Here is a 23,191-nt window from a genome sequence, read left to right as displayed (position 1 = left end):
GTGATTCCTGAAGCAGTAAAATGTTTGTAAAAAGTTATCGGTAAATGAAGCTAAAATAACTTAATGGTGGGATCTATATAATTATATAAGATGTCATGTCGTGACTGCAATGCATACACACATGGTTCCTGTATCAAAAACTGTATTTTTAAATAGCAAATTGATACAGCTTCATCAGTATAATCTCAAACATTCCAGAATCTATTCTACAGTGTTTGCAGTGGCGTATATTTCCAAACATGTCTTTGAAGGCAGACATGTAGAAAACATTGTTTGTAAACCTCTAATTTCTGATTAAACTTAATCACATTAGGTCTTTACCTAATCCTGTTCCTTGTGAAAGCTGTCCAGTGGTAAATTGACAAAATTTATGATTTAAAGGGAAAAAATGAGGGCAAAAAAAAAAAACTTTGCATACTTTTTTTTCAATGTATAAAAACAATTCAATACCATGATCCAAGGAGATGATTAACATTGTTAAGGCTGTATATTCAAGCACTGTATGTTAAAAGAGCAATGGTGTGGAATTTAGGCAGTAAGAAATGTCCTGCATTATGGATGGTACAGTAATTAAAGAATGATGCTTTCAACAGCTGATTGTTGGTATACACTGGCTACTGATAGCAGTACGGTATGGAAGTTAATAAAGGTAGCAGAAGATGGTAGAAATGAATTCTGAAAGATGATAGCCAGTTTTCTCCAGCAGCCAGCCTGGTAAGGAAAACTCATAATCTTGGCCTGAATTTTAAATGAAATACTCTTTTTTCTCTTCAGCATTGACTTGGCTGCCTTCAGCATTGATAATGGCTGTGTCAGCATCTGGTGCATCTTCAGCCCCTTTAGCTTCATTTGTTAAGTATGTTCCTGTGGGTATTGGGTGAAAAAAAATATATATGTTAGTTCTGTGCGACTGGTTAAATAGCCAGCATTAAAGCTACATTCATTTAGGAGCTTGTGCCAGATTTTTTATATGTTGGAACATATTCTGAGACATCATAAACCACACAATTCATTCTTCTGCTGTTGTACACTATCTTTCAGTTTTCGGGTATATGTTATATATGAAGCTGTGGCCAGGTTAACTAGAGGCAACTGCCTAACTGGAGTGGGGAATGAGTAGTTTGATTTCCTTGATGGCTACAGACCATGTGCTCTGTGCAGCTGTAGCAATCAGGGTCCTTTGTTAAGATGTTGATAATGATCACATCAAACGTGTCATCTTTCATTCTGAAAACTCCACTTAAAAGTAGATTATATCAATAGTTTTCTACCTAGCCCATTGCAAAAAAATTACATATTTTCTTCACTTATATGGCCAGATGTGTGTCTATAAACCTATGAACAAAAAATGTTGACCAAACGTTTAACATTATAGTTGAATATCAATCCTAGAGATAAATTACAAACTTGCTTTTTTCTTTTTTTTTCTGAGCCAGTGACTCACTTTGTGACCTTTGGCCATCGGCTAGACTTTATTTTGCTAAACCAAACCAATTTTCATTAAGTAAAATAATCAAGAATTCCCTGAAGTAATTTCATATTTAGATCTCTCTCTGTCACATGTATGCACACACTCATTTAATATTTCATGATTAAGCTAGTCTTTAGAATATTTTTTGTCAAACTTAAGATTACTTTATTAAATATTACCTACCTTTATGTCTTGCCAGATATCGACCAAGCAGAAATATAGAACACAGTGTGACAAATACAACTACAGCCACTATTCCTCCTATAAGAGCATGATCAGGGCCAGTCTGGCCAGCCAGAGCATTGGGATCTAGAGAAGAGAATAAAATATCACACAAATGATGTGTTATTTAAGCATAGAGTATATATCTGCATTAGAATGAGTTCTTTTGAAAATTAGTTCATTTCTATTGAAATAAAATTTCATTAATGTGTATTAAATCAACCATCGAGTCAACAAATATTCATTTGTACAACATACCTGGGGATATAATATTTGCCACATCAATCACAGTTGTCATTGACTTTACGTTTCAAGACTGGATAAATGAATACACATAAACTTTTTTTTTTTTTTTTTTGAGGGAGAGAGAGCACAGTTTAGGGCAGGGGAGGGGCAGAGGCAGAAGGAGAGAGAATCTTAAGTAGACTCCCCACTCAACACAAAACCTAAGGCGGGGCTCAATCTCATGACCCTGAGATCATGACCTGAGCTGAAATCAAGAGTCCCACACTTAACCAACTGAGCCACTCAGGTGCTCAAATAAACATATATAATTTTGCATGGTTTTATGCCTTTCCTTCCTCTTCTCCTTCTGAATATATGTGTGACTGTGTGTGTGTATGTGCATATGTGTGTATTTTTTAGTGTGATGAACACAATTTTATCATTCAAAAAATAAAATTATGGGAAACACTAGGCCTGAGATGATAACTTGGAATTTATTATTATATAAATCTTATTTAAAGCGATAGCAATTGATGAACTCCCCACAGGAGTAAGTCTAGATAGAGAGGAGAAGAAGTCTGAAAACTGAACTGAGGAACTCCCATATCTAAAGTCCTGGAAGAGAAAGTGCTTCCAGCAGAGCTGACTGAGGAGAGAACAGTGAGGTAGGAAAATATCCTGCAGAGTACATTGTAGTTGATCAAAGGAAAGAACATATTTCAAGGAGAGGAGGGTGTTACAAATTGGGTTAAATGTGATTGACAGAAGGAGGAAAATGAACACTCAGTGTAAAAGATTAAGTGCCTATTTGACTTGTAGTTTTAGAGAAAGTAGCTGGAGAGATACAGATTAATAATATACTTTCACATTTGGCCTTTAGTAAAATTACAGGGAAGAGATGAACCCAGCAAAGGATAGCTAGTTTTCAAGCAGAAAGAAAAAGATCAAAAGAAAGCCTAGACAACTGGGAACTGCAAAGGTTTAGAAAATCAACTACTTATAGAAGTCACGCAATAAGGGACAAAACTGAGTGAACCTTTGAGCAACAAAACCCACTAAGGCTCAGCCCTACTGCAAAGATCAGATTGAGTATACTGCCTACCCTCCCAAGCTCATGTTGCCGATACCCTCATGGTAACTACTTATATTCTAAAGGAGGGATTAAGAGGTTGGAGAAAGTAAAGAAATAAATTAGGCATGACAATTATGCCTTCAAAAGATCTTGAAGTATGATAATAGGCACATGAATATGACATATTAGGACTTTAATGTGTTTTTAATGAAACTATTGTGAGAAAGTAGCATATGTTTAGATAGGAAAAAAAGTCTACTTAAAACTTCAAACAACCTCAGCTTGGTGAAAAGCAAGAAGTGGAGTATAAAAGCTGGGTAGTTCCCATGAAGAGCATGTTCCCAAACATCCACTTCAAATGTGGCCATGGAATATAACTGACAGATTGAACCTTCCATAGGGTAGAATTGGGGGAAGCAAATAAGAGTGTACAGAAGAGAATTCCATTTCTTCAAGGAATTACAACTGCTGCCAAGGCAGAGGGATCTTTTAATGCTAGTCTGGCATGTTTTCATAATTGCTATGGATAATGACTACTCAGTGTTTCCCATTCTTTATTTCCAAATGGGAACAATTATGGTAAGAAGCATTCCTCACGGCTGTGTTCTAACACTGCATTTTGTATATGTGTAGAGGGGAGAATTACTAATTTGTCTTCAGGTTTATTTGTCCCTGGACTAATGTATCCAGATATGATGAAGAGGACTGTGGATATTTAAAGACCTTAGTCTTTGAGTTGGATATATTGGCTTGATGGGACATTAGGCTGTCTCTTTGGACAGGTATGGCAGTTGTTTGTGTAAGGAAAATAGGTGAAAAATATTTGGTGATCAGAAGGGTATATTGGGGAAGATATTTCTAGCTAATAACAAACTTTCTTTCTTTTCTTTCAGTACACAGAGCTAATCATTTTCCAGCTTCACTTCAGTTGAGTGTAACTGTGTGATCTGGGCTCTGGATGAATGAAGGTCCAGCCAATAAAAACATTCCACATGTAACTCTCCAGGGTGATCTCAGGAGATACAAATTGAAAACGAGAGAAGCTATAAGAGTAAGTAAGGCAATAGATCATTCAGTCTCCACCTGGAAGAAAATTGCCCAACTAAGCATACATGCATTGAACTATTCAAGGGTTAAAAAAAAAAAGTTTATTTTAAAAACACTGAGTATTAAAAAGTTAATCTGTCGAGGCAGCTTTTGCTAATGTACCTTTCTATTATATATTTCTTGTATTTTCCTTAATTCCTGGCATTGGCTGTAAATCTAAAAATTAAAAAGAAAGAAAAACAGGAAGAAAAAGCAAAATTAAACCTGTCATGCCTCAGAATTCCCCATTCTTATTCCTTGCTTAGATACTTCAGAATCAGTTTCAAATTCCACTTCTTTCTCAAGTCCCCAAATGCAGATAGTCATAAATCATTTCTGTTTTGTTTGCTAAATATCTCTCAGAACTGAAACTGAGAAATCACTCCTGTTCATACATCTCTGTACCTATCTCATTTCCTGAAGATAAATTCTAAAACACCATTGCTGGACCAATTGGTATAAACATTATTTAAAGACTTTTGATAAATATTGCCAAATTATGTTGTAGAAAGACTGTATGAATTCATCCTGTACCACCTACATCTGAAGGATTCCCCCCCAGTACTAACATCAGATATTAAAATTTTAAAAATTTGCTAATCAAATATTGATAAATGTTAAATATTTAGTATTTACAAGTTACCATAAATGTGTCTAACTACTTTTGCCTAGATGAATTCACTAATTTGAAATAACTGCTTATTCAGTTTAACCCTTTATTTTTTTAAAGATTTTATTTATTTATTTGACAGAGAGAGACACAGCGAGAGAGAGAACACAAGCAGGGGGAGTGGGAGAGGGAAAGGCAGGCCTCCCACCAAGCAGAGAGCCCAATGTGGTGCTCCATCCCAGGACCCTGGGATCATGACCTGAGCCGAAGGTAGACGCTTAGTGACTGAACCACCCAGGCGCCCCTGGTTTGACCATTTTTCTATTCAAATTTTCTGTTTCAATAGCTCTCTCCATAGAAAGATGAATATTTTTAGCAACTTATTTTTATTTATTCTACATTTATTGTCTTTTCAGTGGTGGATAAGTATTATAACTTTATGTAACCAAATCTATCAAACTTTTGTATTATGATGTCTGACTTGTGGGTCATGATTTGAAATGCTTTGCCCATGATGAGATTATACACATATAGATTTACGCTGTTGTTTAACATTTTTATTGTCATATTTTAATCCATCTAAAATGTATCTTGGTCTATGGCTTGAGGCTAAAGTAAAACAGAACTTTATGTTCCTCTTTCTTTCTTTCTTTCTTTCTTTCTTTCTTTCTTTCTTTCTTTCTTTCTTTCTTTCTTTCTTTCTTTCTTCTTTTCCCTCTCTCTTTCTTTCTTTTTTAAGAGTGAGTTGGGAGGGCAAAGGGAGAGGGAGAGAGAGAATCTTAAGCAGCTTCCATGCTCAGCAAAGAGTCCGATGCGGGGCTCCATCTCACAACTCTGAGATCATGACCTGAGCCCAAATCAAGAGTTAGACAATTAACCCAACTGAGCCACCAGGTGCCCCTGTACTTTATTTTCTAAAGCATTATGTCTAGTATTTGTCAAGATTATATTTATCATTTTTATTTCATGACCATGAAACCTACTCAGTATTCATACTAGTTTAAATCGTGTTTATTTAGTATAATAATTCCATTTAAACATCTGGGAAAATTCTTTGTTGAGCATACATTATTTCTTTTATTGAAAATACTTTTCATTGGATACAAATTAATTTTTTATTCCCTTTACCCATACTTGCATTTTCTTTATTATTAATGTTGAAATGTTTTGAAGGATTCTCTGTTCTGATGCTGGTATTTATTCCTGCTCAGCTTTAATGCTGCAAATCAATCCACCTACAGAAACTATCTTTGAAATGAAATGTGTATCATATGACATTTGTACATAGTGGGTGTACTGGAGAGGGAGTCTTGGGATGTAGATCATTATTGGTGAGAGATTTCACTGATTAACTTCATGCATTTTGCCTATACTCTTTTTTTTTAAGATTTTATTTATTTATTTGACAGAGAGACACAGCGAGAGCAGGAACACAAGCAAGGGGAGTGGGAGAGGGAGAAGCAGGCTTCCCGCTGAGCAGGGAGCCTGATATGGGACTCGATCCCAGGACCCTGGATTCATGACCTGAGCCGAAGGCAGACGCTTAACGACTGAGCCACCCAGGCGCCCAATTTTGCCTACACTCTTCATTCCCACAGTAGAATCTCAGATATGTGGACCATCCCCACCCCCTTTCTTCTGTACAGTAAGACAATATTTTAGAATTTGTTTAAATAAATTTAAATTTATCGTGTTCTTCATTGGATATATTTTCATTGGGTTTCAGATACATTTATAGTATATTAATAAGACTTTCAGAGAAAGTAATGCAAACACATATCTATTTGACTCTAATCATTAATGTTCTACATATACTCTTATAACCTATGAAGTAAACACTTAAACTTTTAGCCGTCAGCTCATCAGCAAAATAAGTCCGCATACAGTCCCAGGATTTTTAAGATTTCAAAGATAGGATGGATATAGATAATGTTACTTTACACATCTATTTGTGAATATATTTGTTTAAAAAAACTAACACTGTTGGTTATGCTTTTTATTTTTCCCCCATAACTCTTAGAACTAAAGTCTGTCTTTAAATCCTACCGTTAGCAACTAAAACAAGTGATTGAAATTGAGGATCAGATAAGTATCATCCTAACAATGCAAAAATAATATATAATTTAAATGGCTAAGTCCCAGTGGGAATCTCTCATATATCCTTTCTCTCATTTCTCTCCTATTGTCATAGCAATAAAAAAAAAAAATGAAGTACAGCCTTCAGAACTTCCTTTACAGATAGCTGAATCTTCATTATTATTCAGATAAATACATCATATATCTTAAAGACCATTATTCATTCTCAAGTGTTAGTCTATGATTTGCGGGAGTTAGTCTATTAACACTGGAGTGTGTAAATCCCAATGGATTTGGCAATATATTAGCAGTCTCTTTAGTCGACAATGCACATAACACAAAGAATATTGTAGAATTAAAACTTTCTGAATTTAACATCTTTCAATTAGGGTTACTGGACACTTAGTAAAGGCCTCCAAAGAGAAAATATGTTAAATAATAATATTTAGGGTTAGTAATTTCTGATATTTAGAAGAGTAGAAAGTAACCTCAAAGTATACTTTTATTTAACACCTTAACATGGAGAATCCTAAATTATGTAATTCTATCTCTGAAATCATTGCTGGGGGTTTCTATCAAGTAGCTTGTCTGTCATATGTTTCCCTTTAAAATGAGAAGTATAACTCCCAAGAAAGAACATCTGACTTTTTAGGATCACATCATGCAGAAATTATAAGTACTACATAGTTTTTAATTCAAGTGTTAGAATTATTTTATGATAAATAATTTTATAAGTTATCATATATGATTTTCAGTTTGAACAAAATGGCAGGAAAGAAGTAAAATTAAAATCATTTTATGCAAACATTTTAAAATTAGGTTTCATGGCTATTTTTAAGAGAATGATTTTCATTATATATTAAAATAAATATGTTTTCAAGGCCATATTTGGATTAACAATTGTAATTTTTTTTAAACAACAAGATTCTAAGTATATGTACTAATAATAAGAATGCTAATTCACATACTCATGAAATTGATAAGAAGTTTTTAATGTTTTCTTACTGAAATCTAATAAATACTGTCTACAAAACTGTTTAAATGTCAGGGTTCAGACTATACATTCATTATCAATAGTTCAGTATCAATTTAAAAAATATGGAATAGTGAATTGGATAGTAGACTAGAAAAGTGTCAGTTAGGTTTGAGGCTAATGTAAAGAGAAATCTTTGGCAATGATAGAATTTAATGTCAATATTGAAAAATATGAATAGAAAAAGCTGAAATGAATACAAGAATTAGTGAAAGAAACAAGTGCCTCTTATGGAAAAGTCAATAAATAGTTCCCTAGTAACAACCATCAGAGTTGTGGAAAGTCAAGATTTACATGAATTAAGTACAGAGTAGTATAAATTTGGACGAAATATGACCAGACTGCATGATAAGAGCCATTTCAACAATAAATACACTTATATTACTATTCTGTACCCATTTTGGAGGATTTTTTTTAAGTGATTGAAAACTCTTGGAGAAACTTCAGTTTAACTATAAAATGGTTCAAAAATATAAAATTCAACTCAAAAGTAAGTGTAAAACTGGGATCGTCACCTTTAGAAATAGAAAGCATAAATGATTTTTCAAGTTGTTTCCCTAAGTGTTTCTGAGTCACAAACGATATCTAGCATTTCTACTGAATTTTCTCTTTGTTGGGAATGTACTTACATTGGGTATTTAAGACTTTAAGAAAGTAGGGTATTTTTATTTTAAGAAACTGCTATTGCCTGAATTGTGTTTCCCACAAAATCCATATGTTGAAGTGCTACTACTCACTGTAGTAGAACTTGGAAATGGAACCTTTGGGAGAAAACTAGGTTTAAATCAGTTCATGATGGCGAGGCCCTGATGGTGAAATTAGTGCCCTTATAAGAAAAGATAACAGAGCTAACTCTCTCTCTCTCTCTTTCTCCCTTCCTCTATCTCTCTGCCTTGTGAGGACACAACTTGAAGGCAACCGTCTGCAAGCTAGGCAGAGAGCTTTCACCAGAACCTGGCTGTCTTAATCTTCTAGCCTCCAGAACTGTGAGAAGTAAATTTCTGTTGTTTAAGGCAATCTATGGTATTTTGTTTTGGCAGCCTGAACTAATGTAGAAACTATAGTATGATCTTTTTCATGTGTTATCTCACTTGACTTATGTAAAAATTTAAGGCCATAGAAAATAGATTTGGAGAAGTTTGGACAATCCATACTCATTCCCAGCCAAGTTTTTTGTAGACAAATAGAAGATCCAAGACTGCACCAAACAATTTCTTTTAGTGAGTTACCTATAATTGAGTTGTACACTGTATTAGGTGTTGTATGAGTTAACACTGCAAACCCCTCTATCCGTTCACCCACCGATGTATCATAGTGGTTAAGATGTAATGATTGACACCAAGAGGATCAGATGAAATCAATCTTGGAATGAAACTGTGTTTCATTGTGTATACAAATAGAAGGAAAACAGTAGAATAGAAGAAAAGTCAGTTAAAGTCTTCAAGTGAAAGAAATTGCTCACAAAATCCTGGATTTAGAAATTGTTTATACTAAACCTTAAACCACTTACTGCTATTGATTTGACTTTAAACAAGTTTCTTAGCCTTTTCATCTTTAAAATGTGAATAATTCTTATTTTCCAAGGTTGTCAAAGATTAAATGTGTTACTGTACATAAAGAGCTTAGAGAAATATCTGACACAATGTAATGTAAGCACTATCTAACAGTTATACGGGGAAGGGGAGGAAAGTGGAAAATATAAATCGCTGCGTAGAAAAATACAGGTTTCCTTTCTTAACTTTTAAAAGACTCATTCAGGGACTTTTGCTCTACATCATAATGGTGAACCATTCTAAGTGTCTAAATATTTGAAAAATGGGGAGGGGAAATTAATAGAAGAAAATTTGCATAACATGAGATTGAAGAAAATGAAACTAGTGGGAGTTTGATGGGTGAGGATTAAATGAGAGAATAATTTATTGAGTATTTAATCTATGCCAGGTTCTGTATTATAAATGGCTCATTTTATTCAAAGCATGCAAAGTGTTGACTCAGATAATCATAGTTATTATTAATATAAAGATTGATAAACCATGGGACAGCTTGTCTAAGCAAGTTTTTGGAATAGTTTTTGAAAGACTAAAAATATTATGAAAGTCAGTTTTTAGAATGTGTCAGATGACTTCTATTTTGAGAACAAGTTTGTTGAGGTAATTTCTAGCATTTTATTTTTTCACACAATTGTATTCTCTTTTCTTCTATCCTGAAGAGGAATTCAATGCCCATCCATGCTAAGTGACTTGACTTCTGTTAGTGCTGTTTCTTCATCCCTTAAAATGTTCTTTCCCTCTGCCTAATTAAAGTCCAAACAACATCGACTGGTCTCCCCATGTCAATTAGCCCTGAATTGTTTCATTCAGAAATTGTTTTTCTTCTTGAATTAATTCACTTGCTTTAGTTTTATGTTCCCCCTAAGATGGAAGTTTACTTGAGGATGATAGTTACATCTTATGTTTGTAATATGGCTGAAATAGCACTTTTACACAGTTCTTAGAACCCAGCAGATTGAGTGAATGGATAATATTAAATTCTTACACTAAATTTCAGACAGAACCTGGATCTTTAGATACCATTTGCTGTGCTGAGCACAGCACAGCACTCCTTCACAGTATTAAATTATTTGTTAAAAAATAATAATGCTGTGACTATTTAAATATTTTAGAAATTAGTGCTAAGTAAAGATGGCTCATCCAGATTTGTACTTAATGCTTTGGATAATTTGGTTCTAATATTAAATTTAAATTATTACTATGTATTAAGAGCCCATTTTACTTTCTCTAAATGGAGTAATGCATCAGAAAGAGAGTCCCTATTTCAAAACATTAGAAATAGTTACACATAATTTACTGATAAAAAAATATACAGTCCTTTGGCAGTATATGACATTAGCAAGGTCCCTAGGGGAAAATATATCAGTACATTCACTCAAGGATCATCTATTACCTTCTAATTTTATGTGTAATTACTGTTCTGACAAAAATACTTAAAAACAATCTCTAAAGGATAAAAAACATGAAAATATATTGTTCTTTGTGTGTGTACAGTGATTTGCACATAATTTTAACTATGAGCAGTGTGTATAGGGACTCTAAATCTATGGGTTCTAAATTAAGGCTACATCGTACAACAGGTTTTCATTAATAGGAAAATTCCCGGCAAGCACAACACTTAGTCTTTCTTCTCAAAAATGTATTTACTGCACCATAAATTATGTTCCATATCAAGCTCATAAATATACATGCTGCCACACACTTCTAGGTATAATAGCATCTGTGGCTTCCTATTCAGAAAGATTAGGACAATAATTATAAAATTACTATTTTTTTTGTTTGTTTTGAATTTAGTGTTTCAAGGTTATTATGCTTAGAGGTATCGTCAATTTATAAACTGTTTTAGCAAGTGAAGTGTGATTATCAGTGATACAAAAGTGAAGTGTTGCATCCTACACAAATTTTACGCACTGCACTACGAATTCTCTACTGCGAGAATTATCTCCACTCAAGATCTTTTATCATTTTTTATGAGTTACAGTTTTCCTAATTATATAACAATTGATTTCATTAGCAGGTATTATAGATAGTTAACAATGCGCTGGACCTAAACAACATATGCACTTGAATAAGATTCTCTATTTGTCTTTGAGAAGTAAAATTTAAGTGGAAAATTTCTCCCAAAAAGGTATTCTCTTTTTTGTATAAAGTAGGTTCTAGCACAAATGTCTTCATTTCACTGATCTTCTGCTCTGAGGATACTATTTCCTTGACTACTTCAAATGAGGAAACTTCAGCTTTGAAGAATTTGAACAATCCAGAGAGGATTCTTATCCAGCAGAGTAGTGTAACTATTAGGAGTGAGGGCCCTTCTCAAATGCTTCACCTCATTTAGCACTGACATCCATAAAGGGAGAGAACTTGCCAGAAGGTGATTACCTGTGTAATACAGGAGGAAGGTGAAAGAGAGGAATATTCTTTAAGGTTATCTATGAGATCAAAGGGAGAACAAAATAAGTTATTGGGTAGCCATGGGATTATTTACTGCTTGGAAAATGTAGCTCAATTATCCATTAGGCAGAAGACATGTGGTGTAATTTTCCTGCTTTAAACAGTAGTCTCTCAAGATCAAAGATCTGAAATAGTATCACTCAGAACCATAAGACCCAAGTATCACTTTCAGTTTGACATTCTTAGAGTTTCATTGTTCTACATCTATAAATAAGGATGCATACCCACTCTGCCTTCCTCAAAGAGTTGGTAAAATCAGTTTATATGGAGCCTGTACATATAAGTCACATCTAACATGGTCAATATATATAATATAAAATAATGAGCCTTATAAGGTTAGAGACTATAAACCAGTTTTTTGTAGTTTTACATTTTTTTTCAGGCAAATATGCTCAAATTCCTTCTTCAGTGTGCAATTTCTCTTACATTTATGTGATCTGTAGAAGTTGCTGTTTTTTATTCTGTTGCCTCATGTCTTTCTCACTAGGAACTGTTCTGCCTTCAATTTCAACAATACCTAACTCTTTGCTCATCACTGGTGTCAGCCTACACACGTAAAATAAATAAATGGGAACAACCATTAAGAAGGAAGAAAAATGACTAGTATATGACATTGCCATATGTCTATGTTGGCAATGTACTCTGTGCAAATCTAAAATAATGAATTAAAGTATTTTTAAGCAGACTGGAAGTTAAAGAAGTTGTATGTAATGTTTTCTGCAGAAGAGTCAAATCTAGATTTAAGGATATTTCTTCTTAAACTAAATTAAAAAGAAATGGCCTAATAATAATTAAATGAAGTATTCTATCATATAAAACCATAATAGGGCAGATTTAATTTTAAAACCCTCAGAAAATATAAATAATAAATGTTTGACAATGAGAATATTTATAACACTCAACATTATTCTAAAAAGTTTAGTCTGGAGGAATTGTTTATGTCTGTTCATAGCAGAAATGATTGCAATGGAAGAAGAAATATTTAAAATTATGGGGAAGGATTATCTGTAGGAATATGTCCATTTTTTTTATGGGCCAATACATTAGAAACACAATACCACTGCGACTGAAATAATTCCCCTTCATAAACTAGTCAGCTCTGAAATGTGTACTATATTACCAGTCAATTCAGTCAAACAAATAGCCTTATATCTATTAATATTTTTGAATTGATTACCCTGGTAATAATTACAATAATCATATTGACTATGTTCATATGTTTTTAAAACTACTATAAATGGTCATTGAAACAGTTCTCCAGTTACAATAAAGAATATATTCAGAAGTATATAATGTACACATCCTCTTTATACATCATTTAGAAAAGACTGTCACATACCAGTGGGAAAAGCTTGTGCATGTTTTAAATTTCAAATCTTAAGTTTACTGGAATCTTACCCCATTATTTTTTCATATACTAAATTATGTTTACATAGAAAGTAAATCTCTCCTATCTTGCCCTTCCTGGTCCTTTAAACAATAGCTGTTGGACCAGTATGTTACTTAACCTCTCTCTGCCTCAGTATCCACGTATATAACACAGGATAATAGTGGTTAAGAGCCACATAGAACTTTTGTGTGAATCAGATGAAGTAATATATAGAAAGATCTTAGTACAACCCTTGTCCATAAAAGATAATAATGATAATGGCTAATATTTATTAAAAGCATTTTTTCTTATTTTATTAAATTTATTCAATGATTAACTAATTTTATCCATAAGCCAATCTTACAACATAGTTACTCTTTTCATGCCAAATTTAGTAGATTTTATAGTAAATATTTAATAAATGTTTTTATCATTTGACTTAGGTACTAAACTCCAAACTGAAAATGGAACCTAACACAAGCTGAATTATACTGGAATGAAAGAATTTTCATTGAGGAAAAGTGCCAGGGAAAGGATATATCATGACTAATGTACATTAAAATATAACTTAATGTCCAAACAGAAATGATCATGTGAACAACTTTCTCAAGTTTCGGAAGGGATTTCCTTCCTGAGATTCTTTGCTTTTTCTGTGTTGTGTTCCCTTCTTCTCCTTCTCCTACTTCTTCTTCTTCTTCTTTTTTTTTTTTTTTTTTTTTTGGTTGTTGTTTTCTTCTGACACCATTTCAGGAGAAGATTGGAAGATAAGAGTCAAAGGCCAAACATCACTGGGTTTCCTCTTTACCCCATAATCCTGAACTTATTTTCCAAAATGGCCAAATCTGGTAAATGGTGACAAGATTTAGCAAATTCACTGATAAATTTATTCAAACCCCAAAGGTAATGTAGAAAAATATGTTTGGAGTTCAAATTATAGATTTACAAGAAAAAAATCAGTGTCTTAATTTAATTGATAAGTTATAATAAAAAATGCACTAGGATAGCTCAAATATTATGTTATGGAAAGCAATTCAAAGTGTCACTTCTTATTCTTGGATCTATTGAGTACATTTATTTACCCAACTACAGAAAGAACTTTGGAAGAAGGCTGTATCAAATTTAGTGATTTCTTCTAACATGAATTCTGAGGAAAATATCAGTGTTAAACTCCAAGGTAGTTAACTCTTGGGTATCTGGCTTGATTGTACATAATTTATATATTTAATATCTGTCAAGAGCTGCTATATCTTCACCATGATCAGATAGCTCTCAGATAGCTCTCAGATCTAGACATTGGATATGACAGAAGAAGTTGTGTGCATATTTGTGAGTATAAAATAAACTCCATTGTTCCCAAAATAAATGAAAAGTTTATATGAAACATACCATGCTTAACATATGACAATGCTTTCAATTTAAGCACACATGAAATTTGCATATTTCATGAAATAATGGACTGCATTTTTTTAAATTTAAGAAATAAGTATGCAAAGCACAACTAAGCCTGTAACAAACTCTTCAGAGGAAATTGACTTAAATATTAATGAGTGCCCATAAAATAATTCTGCCCTTACAAGTTAATATGAAGTACGATTATATGTAAAATTTTGTCCTACATCATTGTTAAAAAGCACTGGACCTAAATTCCTGTTATGCATAAAATATAATTATTCATTTTAACAACTATTATATACACAGCACTTCGTAGCCCAAGCATACAAATGAAAAGACCTAACTGAAAGCTCTGAGATACATTCACTAAGGTCATTTAAACTATACTGAAAAAAATTTAAATGGCAAGATTAAAATACCTGTACTTTGTATTCTAAATTCTGTCTTATGATCATAAATGTAGATTTCTAAAACATTTTTTGAAGTGGTACCTAATACCTAAGAATGTCCTGGAATTTTAATGAAAGAGCCTTACATCTCTCTTCTACTTAAGTTTTACACATACAATTTAGAGGAAGAGATTATGTCCTTTAGAGATAACCATTAAATATATAACCTAAAATAAATCATATTCTAATTGTGACTGGAAACTTAGTGTCATTTAATCATTCTTCTAAGTTTAGCATAATTGTTTATTTCTGTTTTGATAATAAATGGAGTCTTGTTTAGTTCCCTCCTTTTCCCTTTCTCCCACCTTCCACATAAAGTCACTTTTTCCTCATTCTTTCCTATTAGCTGTCATTCACCTAGAGTTCAAATTGTCTTGCAAGAAAACATATCAAGAAAATAACAAAGAACTAACTTATTTTCTCAAGGTCAGATGGTAAGGCTACAGCTCAGCACCAGAAATGTTAATATCTGCTTCTCCACTTCGTTCACTGATTCATAACTGTTTTTTTAACTTTACACATGAAAGGAATTTTAAGTATTTTTTTACCTGTAAGATATTCTGTTGATGTAAGTATAACAGAAAAAAAAATCTTAAAACGAGGTTTTTTACCAAAGAGGAATTAAAAAACTTGCATTTTATGGAAAAAAAAAGAAAGACTCACCATAAAAGTGAGACAGTAAATGAATCAAAGTCTCAATTAAGTCTTCTCTTAAAGACTTCTCTCAAATTGGATTCAACCAACTCTGAATTGAGTGGCCCTGGAAAATTTACTTAACTCTCACTGAATCTTGGTTTATACTTCTGTAAAATACTATCTTTACTGATCATCTGTCTTATAGAATTTCAGTGAAAGTGAAATAAGATTTGACATGAAAAGTTCTTAGCATGGTGCCCAGCAAAGAGTATCAGTATGTCATCCTTGTTTATACAACTGATAATTTTCAAGATCTACCTAATCTGAAATGATAATGATATCAATAGAAATAAAAAGGTCACCAAACTTAAAGACATTCTCAACTGAGAGGTAAAACAACCACAAAATAACTGTAGTGTATACCATATTGGCCTAAAGTTAGAAAGAGAAAAGGTAATTTATTGATAGGATGATTTTGTTTTTTAATTAGCATTTTAATTAGAATAGAAAATCCTATGCAAGTTTACTATGACAACAGTAATAGCTATTAATAGGGTTTTAATCAAGCAATAAAATTCTTGAAGTCATTTCAGAATATGCATGTGATTTAACTGACTGTTTCTTATTAGTTATGTCATCTTATATTAATAGAAACCTATTATTTTTCTTTTTTTAGTTATAGCCTGCTTTATGGATTTCAAAATCTTACATTTTTCTCTTGAAAAAGTCAACAATATATAAGAAGATGCTATATTTTTGTGAACACTTAGGAAGGTTGTGTGTGTGTTTCTTTTTTAAAATTTCTTTTTTCTGACTTTGAAAATAAAATGACATAATCATAATATAAATTTCCAAATGTTAAAGTAATATGTAACATTCAGTTGAAGTCTTTTGATACCTCCATTCTCTAGAGAAAACTCCATCCACTTTACCAGCCATATTATTTAAACGTTTTTATACATACTAACATGGTTCAGTTTTGCTTATTCATATTTTAGCACTGTATAAAACTGTTGAAGTAGAAGAGTCAGGATTTATTTATCCAATATTAAATAAAGTTTTGCTATCCAGTATTTTTCTACTTGGAAAATTCCAAAAAGTGGGCTTTGTGATATCTTCCTTTTCCTATCACTAATCCAAGAAAATCTCATATACTTTCACTTACACTAAATTTAGGTGTAGCAGATACCCAGGATCCTCGGTTTGGGACTAGAAATATGAGAGTATTTTACTTCAATGTGTCCTTGTTGGTGTTCTGTTTATTATTTTTTGTAAGACATTAGCCATATAATTTATGCTGCACTTTAGTCACAACTCATTGGAGTAACATGAGTGAACAAAAGAATAAACAATATTGTGGACTGATCAGGAGCCCCTTTCTCCTCTTACACAGGTTAACAAAGTTCTTAACTTTATCTTACTTCCTTGAGGTACCATGTGATTTGTAGCAATACTCTAGTCTAGGCAGTGATAGATGGAAATCCTACCCAGAGGGTCAGGACTACATCAGTTTGCAACTGACAAACTCATTTCCTGACTTCTCTTGAGACTTTAATAAGGCCTTGAATCAAAGGTCCAGTGTAATTACCATGTGTATTTCAGATTAAATATATGTGATTAAAGTTTCCATCTGGCTGTTGATCAAACATGTGGGGAGATGCTGATTTCCAGTGACATACTGCAATATGCCTATTGTAACAGTCCCTGATGCCTTCCTGTAAATCACTTACATTTGGGATTACTTGATTTAGGCAGACAGAAATATTACTCACTTCTTAAGTGCTGCTCAATGGGAGTTTGCAAGATGTAGTCTAATCTTATACTTGTTAAGGAAGACATTAAGAAATAATGGAACCATGTTTATTTTACTAAATGACAGTTGTGCTCAAACTATTTGAAAAAGGCAAACTTAATTTCATAGCAGCCAGAAACTTGATGTTCTTGATGACAGAAGACTACATCTAAAGGGATTGGAAATTAAGATACTAGATAAATGTTTGATTGTATTAGAGAATGCCCAAATTTTGATAAATGAATGAAGTCTGGATATTTACTTTAGCAAACAATATCAATAGCAGAGTAAAAGCATTGAAAGCTAAGTGAATTTTTGGTAAAAAAATTCACAGATGTTGTGTCAGTCACTGTAATCATCAAGATATTTACCCATTAAAGGGAAAAAAGAAAACGACACACTGGCTTCTGATTGTAGGAATACTGAGAGAATTTTTTTTTGGGGGGGTGGTTATTTTGGAGTAAAGTAAAAATAAATAAAGCCAATCAAACAACTGTCATTTGCCTATGAGGAAAAATGCGCACTTCATTCCTGGTATTTATACAAAGGTAATAGATTCTGGGTATAGTCCAAGGACTCAGGATTTTTCAATCTTGGCACTAGTGACACTTTTTGAGCTGGGTAATTTTTTTTGTGGGGTTCTGCTCGGTGCAATATAGGATGTTTAGCAACATCTTTGGCCTCTATCCAGTAGATACCGGTACTCCCCCAGGTGGTTACAATGAAAAATGTCCCCAGACAATTAAAATAATTCCCTAGGGGGCCAAACCTCTTGTGGTGGTTCAGAACCAATCATCTAGGTAAGTTTGCTTAATAGACACAGAAGGTCTATGGAGGATAAGTAAAAACAAAACAAAACAAAACAAAAAAACATGAAAATTATCATCCTTAATACTTAACTTATGTAGTATGGCATAGATATTATATATTTTAAAAATAAACTATTGCAATTGAAAATACTACCAAATTTTAGAAAAAATATGCTTATAAAAGGTCAGATGTAAATGAAGTATTCCATCAGGGTGTGTATAGGAAAGCTAAAGGAAAAAAAAAAAGATAAACTAATGTAATCTAGGTTAACTAGGTACATACACGTAGAATGTTATGGTGTAAAACTGGCTTTTTATAAAATTTTAATAAAATGGTTTTTAATACATATTTATTTAGTTGAACTGAACTGTATTCATTGCATTAGGTTGAACCTTGAGCAAGAAAATGAGGCTAGATAGAATAGCATAATGGTTGAGAGGGTGGCTTCTGGACTTGCATTTTCTGAGTTAGAATATGACTTTGTAACTTTTAAGCTGTGACTTAGGACAAATAAAAGCATCTCTGTCTCTGAGACTCCTCAAGTGTAAAATGAGGACAACAACTGTATTTACTGTGAAGGGTTACTGTAAGAATTTAATAGTGTTACCTATGTAAAACACTTAACAGTGGCAACTACACTGAATACTATTAATTATATGAATATATTATTATATAGCATTGTATTAATATGATTGTTATGTATTATTATTATATCTTATTATAATATAAAGCAGTTCAATATAGCAGCATATTGTGATTCCAGGGTAGTTGAGAATTGGCTTATGAATGCATTCACAACTGTTTCAATAGCTCAGAATCCCTGCAAATTGGAAAGGAGCCATTGAAATGCCTACCTTTATAAAAGAAAAAGGAAAGAATGATTCTAGAGATTAAAGACCAATAGATATATCTTCAATTTCCAAAAAGACTGGTGGAACAAATTAGCCAATCAGTTCAAATCACCAGCAGCTTATTAGCTATCCTACCCCCTCCCAATGATGACAGTTCCTATAGAAATAATAAGTACATTTTTTTTGTACATATATGTACACTTTCATTAGCTTAATACAGTGATAGAGCCTAAGAAGGGCACATTGCTGTTCTACCTTCTAGATTTTCTTTCTAAATGTTTATTCTCTTTGATTTCCAAATATCTGTTGCTAAAGGCAGGAAAATATGATGGAAATCTCACACAGATGTGGATAGAATCTCACCTAGGCAATTGAGTAACTTTATAGCCTTAGGCAAATTGCTTAAAAATGTTGTATTTAGGTTCCTTCTGGTGTAAAATGAAGATCTGTGACATCTACTTCCTGAGACTCTGAGTGAGGCAGGGGAGGAGGAGATGAAGAGGAGGTAGGCGCCAATTGAACTATGTTAATTAAGTTAAATCATGAAAACTGGTTATCCCTGTTAGTTTTACTCCAACTTGGAAATGAAGTCATAGAATTTAGAATTATAAGAAATTTATTATTGAGTACATGGTTTGGAAAACCAGGCCATGGGGGGGGCGAATGAGGGGAACAACTATAACTGAAATCAGGGTATGGTCAAGTAGGACAAGTTTCAAAGAACAGAGCCAGGATGAGTATGAATTGGAATTGAGAGAACAATGCCCCAAGAATCTAGATTAAGATAGACTGAGTCTAAAGACTAATTGTCATTGGGTCAGAAAGAGCTTCAGAGACAAGCAAAAACAAACAAACAAACAAAAAATCCCTATATATATTTTTGGGCAAGAATTTCTCCCGTAACTTCTAAGAGGCAACTGAAGCTCTTTATTCTCAGGGTTCCAGGCTCTCTTGATTGTCTTTATTTCTTGGAAGTCTCTGGTGGCTAAAAGACCTCACTCATTGTATAAACACATGTTAACAAGAAGTTGAGAAAACAATGTAGCTTTTTGTTTTTCCTAAAACTTTCTTTTTTTCACAAAAGGAAAAAACTCTACAAATTAATAAAACCTTAGCCTTAAGTTATTACTTTCTAGCAGTTTTGGAAGTATATGTTTGGCATATTGTATATTTTACTTTAGTTTCTGCCTAAAGGTATTCTAACAAGAATGTAATTTTTTAAATCTTAAGAAATAAGTAAAATACATTTCTAAGAACTTTGCAATAATTTATTGTTCATTTAAAATCTAGTCTCTTGAGTTGTGCTTATATGTTATAAATGACTTTTTATAGAATCTAGCTATAGAAATTCTCTCTTAATACCTTATTTGATACATATTTTGTACCCTAACTCCAAGAAAAGGTGTCCATATTCATATAACCATTCTCCTTCCATTATAGTATACCTCACTCTTGTTCTCTCTAAAAGGCATTGCTGTCCTCTCCGAAGTATTAAATTGTACATGGAGAAAAACCATAATTATTTTTCTTATTATACATCCATGACAGGCAATGTGTAAGCTGTAATAAATATTGCCAACCTTTCTTCTTGTACTGATATTTTCATGTTATATGCTGTTATTATGTTAACAGGTCTGTGCTTCACAAAAGGAGTGGCAGTGGGGAGAAAGGTGGAAGTTAAACCATTAAATTAACTACTTGGTAGAGAATATGGAAAATAAGAAATAATTATACCAAAAAACATGTAGACAATCTTATTGGAAGAGAACAACTCTATCATCAACTTAAAATTTGCCTATTAAATGTATAAGAAGCAGCAACAAAGAAGATAAGTTAGTCCTCTCAGAAAAGAGTAGTAGCTAACAGCAAAGAGATAAATCAAGAACATTAACAGAAATAGCAATCAGTGGCAATAAAAACTGGAGCTATTTTTATGGCAAAGGGACTAGAACAGCAAAGACTGATGTTAGGAAGAACTAAGTATTGTACATTTGAGCCAATGTTAAAAGAAAAAGAATGTATTGCCATTAAAAGGAGTGTTTTTTTTTTCCATTTATTCACTGTTATTTACTCTAACAATATTTATAGAGAACCTAACCTGTATCAGACATGTTTGGCCAGTGACATACACCATACAGTTCTCACAATTAATGATAATATTAGCAAGATAACAGCTATTTGAGCACTTAATATCTGCCAAACACTGTGCAAAATAAACTACATATATTTTCTCTTTTAGAACGTTTGTGTGAAGCAAGTTTTATTATTTTTATTTTACAGATGAAAAACCTGAAAGAGTAGATAATTGAGAGGGAGAACGTAGACAAACATGCAAGGGATTACAATGAAAAGATGAATAGAAGCAATAGAACAAATATCCAAGTCATCCTAGAGAGATTGAGGAATGCTGTTTGGATGTTTTTTAAGGTAAATTTTTAAGAAAAAGGAGAAATAGAATACAAGAGGTATGAAGGAAATTGAATGTTAGCATCAGGGAAAGCTACAGATGAAAAGTACATATTTTAAGAGAAATCATGTCCTATATGGAAGGATCCGAGTAGCTTAGAATATCTAGAATACAAAATACAAATTTGTTGTAACAAGAAATGAACAGAGGCCATGTTGTGACTTTGTATGCCACATTAAAGAATTTGGATTTTGTTCCATGACATTAGAAAATGTTCATAATTGCAATCTAAACACTATTATGTCTATAATATGGAGACTAGATTAGAAGGGAAAGAACTGGAGGCAAGGAGGTCATGTAGGAGGTTTTTGCAGTCATCTAGAGGTAAAGGAGACCTGAAATTAAATAGTGGTGGTAGAAGTAGAGAGAAGTTAAAATATTGGCTGGATATTAAAGAACAAGGAATAAGAAGGTTTGGTGTCTGATGATAAAGAGAAAGGTGTCACCATTCACCAACAGACAATAGAGGGGGTAGAGTAAGTTTGCGGCAGGATACATGAGTTTGTTTGAATGTGACATCTCTCTCTGTAGGATAGTGTAGACTCCACTGGGCAATTGAATATACAAAACTGGAGCTCAATTGAAAATTCTATATTGGTGGTAGACTTAAGAGTAAATTGGTATAGGGATTCTCACTGGAGCTGCTAAACTAGACGAGATCCTCCAAGAGGTGAAAATAGAAGGACAAGAATAGAAATTAAAAAACAAAAACAAAAACAAAATGTATCAGAAACCCACAGGGAAACTAAGAGAGATGCTAGAGAGATTCAAATATATATAAGAATGTCACTCACCATTATGTGTCTGCCTTTGGCTCAGGTCATGATCTCAAGGTCCTTGGTTGGAGCCTGGTGGTGTTGGGCTCCCTGCTCAGTGGGGATCAGTGGGGAGTCTGCTTCTCCCACTTCCTCTGCCACCCCCCCAACTCGTGCTCTCTCTTGCACGTGCTCTCTCTTGCACACTCTCGATCTCCCTCTCAAATAAATAAATATTTTTTTTTTTTAAAGAATGTCACGGAGAAATTAATCAAAACAAAACTTCCCAAACTTATGTGTAGATACTCATCAACTGTTGGTGAAGAGAATACCAGGAAAAAATAGATCTTCCTGGATCATCAACTGACCAACAGTTCAAAAGAAAGAACATTGTGTTACTTATAAAAATTCAATCAAAACCAAATGTTCAAAAGAATGTTTCATTAGCCTATATCTGAAGAATAACCTAATACATATGTACATACTTAGATAGAAGAGTTTGTACATACTTAGTTACTTGGGCATCACTCCACAGAACCAACTCATGTATCAAAATCACCAAGGACTCCTATGGTCCTAAAAATTACAGTCCTTTTCTTACAATACTTGTCAAACTTTTCTATCCAAGTCTGGCATGAATCACTGAGTTCAGGGGTGAGAGTAAGGTGAGGAGGTTTGCACTATGAGAGTAGAAAGAAAAAATGGCAGCAGGATGTAAGGAATGAAAGATTCAAAAGAGGGATTTTGTTGGGAGAAGGTTTCTGCTTTTAATGAGAGATCAGATCCAATAAAAAGAAAGAGATTGATATAGTATGATCTTTAATACAAAGAAAATAATTCTTTTGTCTAAGAATCTCAATATTTTCAGGAAAAT

General features: G+C 33.0%; 1 protein-coding gene across 2 annotated transcripts in view; it reads right to left on the bottom strand.

Annotated features, from left to right (window-relative positions):
- Positions 1-745: 745 nt before the first annotated feature.
- The window catches only part of CADM2 (cell adhesion molecule 2), a 169,092-nt gene continuing 146,646 nt past the window's right edge, over positions 746-23,191 (bottom strand). For both annotated transcript variants that reach the window (XM_028114859.2, XM_088024782.1), the window contains 2 exons: positions 1,655-1,780; positions 746-864 (listed from right to left, as the gene is read on the bottom strand). In XM_028114859.2, coding sequence (XP_027970660.2) covers positions 746-864; positions 1,655-1,780 — 245 coding nt within the window. The remainder of the gene's footprint in view (positions 865-1,654; positions 1,781-23,191) is intronic.

This window comes from Eumetopias jubatus, unplaced genomic scaffold (assembly GCF_037043125.1).
Source record: "Eumetopias jubatus isolate StellerSeaLion01/CBP00866 unplaced genomic scaffold, mEumJub1_p1.0 scaffold_1, whole genome shotgun sequence".
NCBI lineage: Eukaryota > Metazoa > Chordata > Mammalia > Carnivora > Otariidae > Eumetopias > Eumetopias jubatus.
The sequence above is the reverse complement of the archived record's forward strand: the minus strand, read 5'-3'. Positions and strand labels throughout refer to the sequence as shown.